At 37.2% G+C, this 12558-nt stretch overlaps 1 protein-coding gene across 3 annotated transcripts in view; it reads left to right on the forward strand.

Moving 5' to 3' along the window:
• Positions 1–3904: 3904 nt before the first annotated feature.
• Positions 3905–12558, forward strand: part of hspa12a (heat shock protein 12A) — a 33239-nt gene continuing 24585 nt past the window's right edge. The window contains exon 1 of one of the 3 annotated variants that reach the window (XM_052580959.1): positions 3905–4270. In XM_052580959.1, the coding sequence (XP_052436919.1) occupies positions 4228–4270 (43 nt within the window). In that variant the 5' untranslated portion in view covers positions 3905–4227. Of the gene's footprint in view, positions 4271–4910; positions 5003–12558 lie in introns of those variants that run through there. The other 2 variants (XM_052580961.1, XM_052580960.1) reach the window with 2 other exon arrangements.

Consider the following 12558-nt stretch of genomic DNA (forward strand, 5'->3'; position numbering starts at 1 on the left):
GGGAAGTGTATAGTTTAGCCTAATAAAGATGTAGGCTATATAAACCGTCTTCACGACAACAAAGTAAGTATGAACTGGCCTACAAATTCAACAATTTGTCGTCTTTTGTTTCTTTCTTAAAATCACTAAAAAATGTAGGCTATTCTGCAAATTAAGCTTAGAACTCTACAGGGTCTCCCACATCAAGCAGGTGTCAAGCAAATAACATTAAGCTGTTAATGGCTGACAATTTAAGGTTCGGCCTAATAGTGAAATCTTTATGAAATTAATAAACGAGGAATGATTACTCCATTAGTACTATATTATTGCACTTAAACTTCTCAGTCTATTACTTTAGCCATTCGCGTTGTATTTTAACTCTTATGCACAGATTCTAATCCACAGAGCCAACGTCTCCTATTGTTCCTAGTAATGTAAAGTAAAAATGTATTTTTCACACCATCCACAAGTAAATAACCGGACTTCAAACTGCAAATTGAGCGTGGTGCTAGTTACTGGCCACGCATTTTGCGTAACGCTGCGGAAATCATTGATTGGACCAAAGAAGCTCCGACATATTGTGTGTGTTCAAGGGTTTATGTGGTGTGATGCCAATGGCATTGGTCGAAGCAAACTTAAACAGTGAATAACAGTTGTGTTTGCAGTAAGAATATTGATTAAACATCTCTTTGCGCACGACAGGGGCGCAGCAATGCCAGCCAATCGATTGCGAGAACTCTGTTGAGAGAGCGATGTTCAGCCAGTCCATGAAGATTACAACTGTTCTTAAAGCGCAATAATTCAAGTGTAGTTCGTTACCTTTAAATATTATTAATAAACTTACCTGCACAGACATAACAGTGCTATTTAGCCTATGGTAACACTCCATTGCTGTTAATCAATAGGCTTAAATATCCTTAATATCCACACTCTTAACGGTTCTTTAATTTACCTTAATTATAGTTCTTGTGCATTTGAAATTGTGAAAAGTGTAAATCAGAGTGGAAGTGATGAACGGAAAATGTCCAAAGTTTTGTTCGACGGTTTTGACATCCCGTATGAACACTTCCCCCTTGTGGACTTGAGGGCATGTTGTCCCAAACGTCAAGTTGTGAGTTGTAATTTTACATTTATATCATTTGCCACTATCTTTGGTTTTGCCCATTTGTCAGTAAGATTTTTTTACTAATTTAAAACACAATGAAATTTAGTATGCTCCATTATTCTTTTAGATATTTTAATATGTACACGTCAGAATAAGGAAGTTGTTTGAATCTTTGCATAAATATTGTGTTACACTGAATGACAATGTAACATTATTTCAACCAAATTTTGACATTCTATTCTCCCAAAACTTATTTGAATCCTTAAAAGTAGACATTTTACTTACATTTAATGTGCTTTCTATGGACAAAAAAAAAATAATCACTTTTGTACATTTCTTTTGATGCGGACATCTTAACGTTTTTGACCCATATATCAGGTACAAGACTTATCCAGGCCAAGTAATCTAAGTCACTCGTCAGTCTTTACTTACTGTATGATTTTAAATCATAAATGAGTGTCTGTTCACTTTTGTAGTAACATTAGTTTATCAATGCACAATCACATAGCCTTTAAATTGGCCCTTTGATGGTCTTTGATGATAACAAGCCATGTTAGCCAGTTCAATTAACTGCTCATACAAACAGTCCTACAGCTTCCATAATATCCTGCAAAATCGTCTGGTTCTTGTTTGTATTAACCATGATAATTTCAGATAGGTTTACTTGTCCAGGATATGGATATGTCAGACTTCTGGTTTGGTGAAAGTCAATGTGGATTATGCTTATATTTTGGGTACATTTATGAAAGGAGGTCATTAACTTCTGTGAATGACTGCCTTTCATATGTAACCAAAATACAAACAATATTTATAATTAGAATGTCACACAGGGAGGGACCTGCATCAACATTAATGTGGACCAATCAGATCCCACTTATTACAAGCTATCATCAAGTTATATAGATTCAGCATAAATATGCTGGTGGGTGACTTTTCATAGTCCCTATTAAAGACTATTCAAAATCATACAGTTAGTAAAGACAAGAGTAACTCTACTTGGCCTGGATTAGTCTTGTACCCGATGTAAAAAAAAAAAAAAAAACAGATTGCAAGTTATACATCACTCTTTACACATGATGTTTTGCAAACATGAAAACTTATAACTGCCTTCATAATAGGGAGTAAAGCACAAACATGCTTTGACAGCTGTTCAAAGTTATAATAGCCTACATGTGCAAAATATGTTTCCTGCACAAAACTAGACGCAATTTTTTACCAAACATATTGAAAATGGTGTTGTTAAATTAATTTAAAATAATTTTGATATATTTTTTTTTTTTTAATGAATGCTTCCAATCCAGTTTGACATGACTCATTCAGTTACTTTTTGTGTTCCGGCTAATATTTGGCTTAAAAGGGGCAGCAATTTCATTTTTAAAATCGAAATCTATTATTGATGCAAAATCACTCCAATTTTTTTCATTATTAAAGCAGTGTACAGGAAGCTTGGTAAAATTTCAAAACAAGCTCACTGGAATCTAACAAGGAGAAATATGCCCTGCATTTTTGTGCAATCCAGAAAAATATTGAATAAAAATATCTTCTTTTTCACATAGCCATGAAAAAACATATTGTTTTTTTAGTTTCTCTACATTTTCCATTACAAGGTTTTTATGCACATGAATATGAACAAAGATATATAGGACACTTTGAACAATTTTAAATATTTGAGATTAGTATTATGTTAATGCAATGTTTGTTTTGGGTTTGATTGGCAGGTTAGGGGTCCTGTGGGTCAAACTCAGACTGACCACTAGATGGGGCATAGAGTCTTTTTATAACCTGTAATACCAGAGGACATGACCAACACTGGCTATTGGCTTCCTCCTTTTAACTGCCATAGTCTGCTGAAGTTTAGTTTACTAATTAATTTAGAAAAACAGCCATCATTGATTGTATGCATAAATGCTTATGCCTAATGTAAACTAATATGTAAATTCATATCTAAATTTACTTTTTCTCTCTGTCAGTAACAAAAAGTAAACTCTTCATATGTATAAAGTGAGATATTTGTCCATGTTTCACTAAAAGATTCTTCTGTGAACGTGTCTGCAGCAGAGATGCATATGTTCTGTGGTATTCTGTATGATATCATGTATATTCCAGTGCCTTTGTCATGTAAATCCCACCCTGGCTGAGATCACACCCATATGTTAATTAAAAATAATACAATTCCTTCTCATGCAGATCACACAAGCACCATTCCAGTGACTCTAAAACTTATATGTGACCCTTTTAATCTATAAATGACTACATAAGACAATGCATGCACAATATCATTTTTCATGCAATACTGTGAAGTGGCATGCAGTATGTGCAATTACCATGGAATATGATCTGATATTAGAACAGTTTTCCACCTACAAGCCTAATTCTAGATAGATAGATAGACAGACAGACAGACAGACAGACAGACAGACAGACAGACAGACAGACCGACAGACAGACAGACAGATAGATAGATCTGTCTAAAACAGTTATAACTGGGGCAGTACCCTATATGTCAAAAGGTACCTTTCTACCTTATTTACCCCTACCTAAAGACAGTATAGGCCTACATATTAGTATGTTTTGAAAGGTCATTGCCCCAGTGACAGTTTTGTAGCATACTTGTTTTTTTTCTTCTTCTAAGAATAGGCTATGTGAACAAATATTATACTATTTTTAACACAAGTCATGTATTATATTGTATTTTATCCTCAGTGTATACATATAGATAAGAATGGCTATACCGAATTAAACACGTGTCACATTAGTTCTCAGAGGCCTTTGTTTACTCTTTTGCTGTATTCATTAGTCTTGCACATGGAGTCGAGCTGAAGGGCGGGGCTGGATGGCGAGCTAACAGACCTAAAGTCTGGATCGGTACACTTCCTTTCTCTGGGTGTTAGACAGCCTGAGAAAACTTAGCTTTAGGTCAAACTCGAGATAGTTTCTTTTAAATGCGCTCCGAAGAGTTAGTCTTAAAGAGTTTTGGGCTGGAAGGCTGGTGGGAGTAATAAGACCGTAGTGAAGAAACAGGACCGGGGGTTAGCTACACTGAAGAAGTAGACAGCTTTTCTGTAAAGAATCTAATGAGCCGCGCAAAAAGTTAGACATTAAGTTGGATCTTAAAACAGGAATAAGGAAACTTGAAGATTTCAATGATGACGGAGAAAGAGTTGGTGATTGACGACATGATAACAGGTAAGTGAAATCCCATTTAAGATTGTTTGAGCAGTTTATTAACCCGTTATCAACGCCCACAGAGTCAGAGCCCACGATATCATTACTGTAAGTGTAGCCTAATTATTCACAAACCCCTCTGAAACAGATCCACACACAGCCTTTAATCATACGTTTGTGTCTCTCTGCGATGGGTTATTTTTATTTTGTGGCATAGACTAGATACACTCAATTTTAATTAACAATTTTAATGGGGAAATAATCTAAAAGTAGGCCTACTGCAACTGTCCCACGTTAACATATATTTTAAAAGACAATATGTAAATTAACAGTATGTTTTTTTTTTGTAGCGAATGATCGTTAAAATAGGACGTTATATGATTTAATGACATATTGGCGTCATATTATTTTACGACAAAGTTCTGGGAAGCACAACTAGCAGTTTTACAGTAATTTAACATGTATTCCTGGAAAGCAAATTTATTTTAGCCTATGCTGCAGGGAGTCTGTACTGGATGTGAATATTATATTTCATCTCAATAATATTATAAATCTTATCCTGTAAGAGATTTTATCCCTGTAAGGCTCTTTATGGCAGAGTGGGGGAAAATCTGCATCTGACTTTAAAAGCGCAGCGTAGACTTGTAACGGTGCAGTTTGGTCACGTGGTCTCGCTCCTGGGAGCTTTGAGTCAATGCAGCAAAAGTCTGCACGCTCCATCATCTTCATCATCCCAGGTGAAGCTGGAACGAGGTAGGGTTTCTCAACCACCGATCCAAACACACCACAGAGCTTAAATGTATTTTCATGCCACATGTTTAAAAGGTTTAGTGCTCGTTTTGATACGGAATAACCGCATTGCAGAGAAATGTAGTAGCCTAATACGACTGTTAACAGCGTGGCTTTGGGATCCAAACAGCATTTCCTACTGTAGCGTGGATGTGTGTTTTGCTTGTTTTAACGTTGAGCGAGTTTCTGACAGTTCTGCGCATTGGAAGGTGAATAAGCACATGCTGCTGTCTGTCCTTTAGGAAGGACACCAGTGTGACTGCTGATGTGATGTAATGTGATTCAGAAGGGGCGCATCTCTGACACAGCAAGAACATCTGTGTTATAGGCATCATAAGCATGTTTTCCTAGAGGTTGTTTGTGCAGTAGACATCATTAGACAGCATCAAGGTGAAATTCAGAGAGAAATGCGTAACGTCTTTACGACATTTCGAACCGTTTTTTCGAACCAATCTGAATCCTTCTTTTGAATCGGATCTTTAAAAATTGGTTGAACCGATTCACAAACCCTGATTCATTTACAAATCGCAGTGTAGGTCAGAGCTCATCCCGAGTCAATTTGCTGACTCATTGAACTGAGAACCGATTCTCTATGAATCAAGAGCAGATCGAGCTGATGGGTCAAAAAGTTACTTCAGTAGCCGAATAGCCGCAAAGTTATAAATAAGAGGCGTATACTAGACATGTTGACTTGATTGTGTGACAGTTTTATTGATAGGCTACACATTCGAAAGTTCTAGCATCTTATTAAAACGTGCTACAAAACTGATCAGAAAAGAGATTTAATTGGGGGGGGGGGGGGGGGTGTTAAATGGATTATTTTTCAAATAAACAGCAATGTCCCTTTATAAAATATTTTTAATTTAGAACATATAATATTCCACGCAGAGATGCGAGATTCCATGTGATGTCGCAGTTACGTCGTAGCACTGAATCATTTTTGAATCGAAATTTTTGAAAAGAACTCTCCGAAAGAATCGATTCGCTGAAATGAGTGGGACTGTATACGTTAAATAGATCAGGATGTTGCAGATCAGTGTTGCCAGATTGGGCGGGTTCCCGCCCAATTGGGCTCCTTTTGGTCACGTCTGACCGGAAAAAAATGCATTGGGCGGGTCTTTAAAATTTGGGCTGGTTTTTGATACAACAGGCGGGTATTTATTTTTGACTATAAACAGTATTCTTTATTTTTTTTTAATGAAAACTAACTATAAAATAGATTATATAGCAAATGAAGGATGATGTTAAAATTAGGTATGGTTCAGGTTAGCCAATAAGGTTCAGGGGAATCCTGTCCAATCAGACTTCAAGCTTGATTGGCGGGTTCTAGGCTAATTCGTTATAAGACTTCTTGTTCTGCCTGTTTCCAATGCCCATGTTGAGCGGGCATTTTCCCTCGTCTCGCTTTTAAAAGATGACACTAGCAATCACACGGGACTACCTTTACTCTCCAGCATCATGGATGTGCGCACTGGCCTGGTCAGAAATGGGTTTACCTCGGCAACATTCAAACCTCCCAGGCAGTTGCTGGAGAGATTTGACTCAACGATCTATTAATCAAACTGGTTTTGACTGTACAAAGTTGGTCCTATCTTTAAATAGTTCTAGAATTGCTCTATAATAAAGACGTTTTCATCAGTTCTGCGGGGATTATCTACATTAAGTTCATATTAAAAGGTAAACGTGTTTATGCTATTAGCCTACAGTTTTATTTTGATGTACAATTCTGATGTTTGATCATTTCTGAAACATAATAGCTGATGACGATTCAGTGTATCATTCAGTCATTATTTTATTTAAAATTAAAAGAAGGAAAAAACGAGAATTCATGTTGATTTGCCCAGTGGTCTATTAGTTAAATAATAATAATAATTTTACTAATGATAATATAAAAAAATAATTAGTTGGTAATTAAGCACAAATTTGTAAGTTGCCTACTAATACAAAAAGAAAAGTAATGAAATTATTTGAGAATTGGCTTATTAGAAAAGAACTGTAGTTCTGACAATGGTAGCACAAGAACAATAAAAAATGATGTCCCCTTCTGAGGTTTCCGATGTAGACCTTGATATTAAAATTATCATTTATATATAACATAAAAAAGATGCACTGGATATACTTGGGGCAAGCCTCGTGCTCTCCAATGTGCGATTTGTTAGCCTGGTTGTTTAATAAGAAATGTTTTTTTTTATTCTAAAACAGTTTTAATAACAGTATGTATTTTGGGCTGGTATTTTTTTAAATGGGCGGGTTTTAAACTGTAATTGGGCTGGAAATCTTTAGTCCAATCTGGCAACACTGTTGCAGATCTGACACAGACGTGCTAATTGCACCATGGCTAGAAATTTGTATAGGAGCATTGAACTTGCTGCCAAATGTTTTTTTGGACCATTTGGCTGTTGAAACTCTATAATGTCCTTAAACTGACAATTTGTCCACACCTACTGACTTGAGTAGCCTATTTGTGTGTAGCAGTTTGAACCTTTGCGTCGCCCAGCCTCTGGTCAGGGTGCCAATAGCAGAATAAAAACGTACTCCCCCTCAGCACATTCCCACGGTGGCACTTCGGGCCTCGAGTATAAAGCCATCATTGTTTGAGTAAAGGGGAAAAGGCCTCATAGGTAGCGTGTGGAGGCGGGTACAGAAAAGAAGACTAGACCCAGAAATGTTTTATTTAAATGGGTAGTCGTGCGTGTTGCATGTGGAGCCCTTATATAAACAAATATGGCTTTCAGACTTGAGGTATTTTGACATTTTATGCATTTTCACTCTACTGAGATTGTGAGGTTAATTTGCTTCTTTGGTTGAATGCAGTTTTATGAATATAAACTTTTCTAATACACATTGTATATTGAATATAAAGTTAATGTTCACATAAAGCTCTATTTGATGCAAACGCAATTCGATGGAAATTTGAAATAGAAAAACTGAAATATTTTCTTGTAAGATGTGTGCCAATAATTAGGGTTATTTAACTAAAACTGAAACTTAAATTCAAAATTAATATTTTGTTACTTGAAATAAAACCATTTAAAAATGTTTTTCAGCTGGTTGCCAAAGCAGTATATACAAAAAAAAATGACAAAAACGCAACAAAATTGCTAAAATGTTTCTAGTATCTGTATTTGAACCTTTGTAACAAATCCACTAGTGTTTGGGGCCGTGTGCCACACAATCACATCTCTTTTTCTTGGCATGCATGCACTTGGAGGCTGACAGCAGTGGTGAAGATGGTTGCAGTGTACTGACTGGTGCAGTTAAATAGTCTGATGCACGTGGCTGGGGCAGGATTGCTTAGTCAGCATGGATGGATATATGGGGTATTCAATTCTGTCTGCAGCATTCATGCATGCGCACATACAAACTATGACCAGCTATCGCCAAATACACAGATGTTTAACAAACATGCACACCCAGAAACCCGTAACTCTGGACTCAGCAGTATGACGTGACGAAGAGAGCGGAGACAATGTCCCCTCTCAGGGTGTGGCCGCAAGATGTGGATCCACATCTGTTGAAATAGTTGAGACACATGGCTGAGGAGAGAATATGTAGTGATGGCATTTGTCTTTAGTAATAAATGAGTAAAGAAAGCATTCACTCGCATCACATGCACAAAAAAATATATATATATAAAAATGCATGTTGACTATTAACAAGTGCAATGTTTACCTCATTCCATCATGTGTTCTGTGAGTAAATTGCAAGGCTTGTGCTTGCAGTCTAGGAGATGTTTAGCCATAGGGGGTGTCTTGGTCCCTGGGTGTGAGTTTGGAGAGGTAGGACGGCGGGATGATGTAAGTTAAAGTGGAGCCATTAGCGTCTCTGTTTGAGGTCAGCTCAATGGCTTTTAGCTTCACACACACGTTCGCTTAGAACGGCTTAATTTGATGAGTCTGTGGTCAGCATCTGTGTAGGTCAGGCTCACTCTCATTCTCTCTTGTTTGCTGTTTCCTTTCTTTAGAGTTCTTCTGTAATAAATAAAAAAAGTGCAAGGTTTTGATCTCCAAATTTTGTGTGCTTTAGACTTGGACTTTGTTTAGAAGTTTTTTAGGCCTTAATCACAGCTTGAAAGTCCTTTTCATGTGAGATTAAATCTCTGGCTTTGAATATAAATCATTTGAAGATAAAATGCATATCTTAATGACAGCAGAGTTTTGAGGCAGGGAAACTTGCAGATGGGACGGAAAGCTGTCTTTTTTTTTTCATTTAATTGAAAAACGTGCTGTGAATGATGTAGACATTTAGAAGCCTGCTACGAAACTCACAAAAGCCCAAAAATTCCAATCTGGCATTACGTCATGGTATAGGTATTAGCTGCGGTTGCCTCGGTTCCCAAAGGGAAGGAGAGGGAAGTTATAGAAGGGGGAGCAGGGGCGGCTTTAATGTCAACAGACCATCCACGTGATAATGAGAATGTTATGCCTTTGGTGTGTAACATTAAAAACCCATAAGAAGCCTCACAACTGAAAATAAATCACTTTTTAGCACCTCTATACACTCTACTTTACACTTATATGTGTCTGCCAAGAGACAGTCAGTCCGGCCAAGCAGACTCCACCCAGCACATATGTTCTCATCTGATATTCTGCTCAGTAAATCATGTGTATTTTGGCAGTTTCACGATTAGGCTGTAGCTCAATTGGTAGAGCACTGCGTTATTAAGCGCAATGTTGGGGGTTCGATTCCCCGGGAACACATGATATCACCACGAACACATAACTATTTTGTATTGCTGTATCCTAGGCCTAGATAGCAATATGAAATATAGAAATTTTCCCTCACAACAGTGGAGTTTGTGCTTTTTGATATCTTTGTTTCATACCAGTAAAAGGGCAAATGTTTTTTTTTTGTGTTGTGCAACCTGCATGAGCAAATTTGTCTTTTATGACCTTATTTAGTTCTGATCCAAATCTTGACTAGTGCTGCTCTCAGAGTATCTAGGTCTGTCATACGCTGTGCTGGTGGTTCACTTTGCTTTGGAGAGGGTTTGAATAATTTCACATATGTTTGAATTATTCATACCCGTTTCGGTAGGATCTGGAATGATGGTGTGGCCAGCCACACAGATGTTACTCATTGTCTGGAGATGAATGTATCTTCAGGTTGGATAGAAAAAGTTGTTGATGTGTTTTGCCAGATCATAGACCATTACTGGCACATTTGTGCTGCCTCAGACCAGATGGCATTTATGTGAAAATGTGGTCTTATTTTTTTTAGTGTCCAGAAAAAGGGTGGACATGAAAGAAGCATTTATATGCAGCCAAGAAGCCTTGATTTGTTGTAGTGAATTCCCCCTGGGCTTGACTGCACTCTGTGAGGAAACTGAGCCCACCAGCATGGAGAGAAATGCCAATAATCCAGTCAAGCTGTGTCTGGCCTTCAGTCTCGGGCAGTGGGGGAGATGTATGCACATCCTCTGTAGCTTATATAATAGCATTACAAGGAAGCATGTACTTCAAGTGTATGATGCTTAGTTTAGTCTGACCTTCAGAGCATGACTACAGGAATCTAAACTATTTACTGTATATGGATTTTAGATGAATAGAGGTGGAAATAGGTCTAATGTAAGATCTGTTTATAGTCTATGCTATGCATAAACAGAAGTGATAGTTCACAAAAAATAAAATTGTAGTTGTTTAACGTTTACTCTCCCTCATGTTCTTCAAAACTTGACTTTTTCCTGTGGAACAAAGAAGATATTTTGATGAATGTTGTGAACTAGACAGTTTTGATTACCATCGACTTCCATTGTATGGAAAAAAATGTATACATTTATTGTGTTAACATGTATAATGTCACTTTATATATACTATATACTTTTTTTTCATGGTGATTGACATAATGTGTCAGAAATTAGAGCTTGACTTGTTTTGAGTGCGGAACATCCATTGAATGAAATGTTTTTCAAGCAAACCCATGGTCTGTTGAAAGTTGCTGATTGACCATTTACTGTGGATTGTGTCATTTGTGATTGTTTGAGTCTGAGAGGTTTTCCTTACGCTTTGTGCGGCAGCTGTAATCAGGCTGTCCAAAACCAGATGCACAGGAAGGAAGACTATTGTAACTCCAAGAGGCCGTTTTTAGAATTTCCTCACCGAGACACAACAAGCCAATGTGCAAACATACAAACACAAAGACTTTCAACTTTGGGTTGTCTTCCTCTCTTTCAAAAGACTATCTTTCTTTATTGTTCATCAGGAGTCAGTGCACATTTTACAATTTAAACTGTCTGTGTTCTCCCGGGGTACACTGGCCAGTACATTCACCTTCATTCAGAAAGGTTAATTACCTCAGTTTTCATCATGCTACATCTTTATTAATAAGTGTTCTTTTTTATTAACAAAATGTAATCCGGTATTCAGGTAATAGCTTTGGTGTTGTAACTATCCCTGCTGAAAAAAAAGCTTCCTAAACCAGCCTAAGCTGGTTCTCTGGTCTTAGCTTGTCATTAAACATGCATTGCATAGATCTCTCTATGCCTGTAATGTTCATTCTTTACATTATATTTTTTTCTTTTTATGTATTTTATGTGTACCTACAATATTCTTCAAAAGTTTAGGGTTGATAAGATTTGTAATGTTTTTGAAATAAGTCTCTTATACCCACCAAGGCTACATTTATTTGATCAGAAAAACAGTGAAAGCAATCGTTTTATGCCTTTTGTGACTGGAAGCTGAATTTCAAGAAATATTGAATCTTATTATCAGTGTTGATAATGAAAGGTATAAACTCCAGTCTGTGAATCAATATCAGACAGACAGGATTTGGAACCCAGAACAACTTTAATTAGTTTCATTAGTTTGCACCTGATTACAGTGAGAAAGGATCCTGATGTCTTCGTGAACTGATGGCAGTTTTGCCAGTTTATCATCCCGCAGAGCTTACTCAGATCCATTTGACTGACACAGCTGCTGGATCTTGCTGAGTTCACAGGTGACTCGGATCTCTCGACTTCACTTGTATAATGTTACACAGAGAAAGCTGGTCTGTTGTGTAGATGACTGCTGGATACAGCATATCCAGCACTGCACAAATCTGCTCCCTCTCTGTCTTTCTGCTCTTGCTCTCAGTATGTTTCATGTATCTCTGAGGTAGTGGGACACTGGCATCGACTTGGGAGGAGACTGTTGGGATGAGATGATGCACGTTATATGCCCCTCTAAACAACTTAAAAGCATTTGTGATGCTCTCTATGATTTATGGCTTGCGGTTTAGGGGTGTGACGGTGTTGTAAATGCAGATGTCGAAACACTAGTCTGCTCTGTGTCTTTGGTAATGTAATGGGAGTTTTCTGCACTCTCTGAAGGCTTTAATTTTTCTCCAAACATCACATTCCAGCATTATGAGATGAGAGGAAATCCTACAGACACATTTTTTCATTTTATTTATCCAGTCTGAGTCTGAAACTCTCGGATATATTCATTTAGGCCTGTACCAAGCTAACAGAATTGTATTCTATAAAAAAATCCATATGGAATGTAGTTTGTTTGTCTTGGATTTTAGCATCTAAGCTAATA

The sequence above is a fragment of the Carassius gibelio genome, chromosome B17 (genome assembly GCF_023724105.1).
Source record: "Carassius gibelio isolate Cgi1373 ecotype wild population from Czech Republic chromosome B17, carGib1.2-hapl.c, whole genome shotgun sequence".
Lineage (NCBI taxonomy): Eukaryota > Metazoa > Chordata > Actinopteri > Cypriniformes > Cyprinidae > Carassius > Carassius gibelio.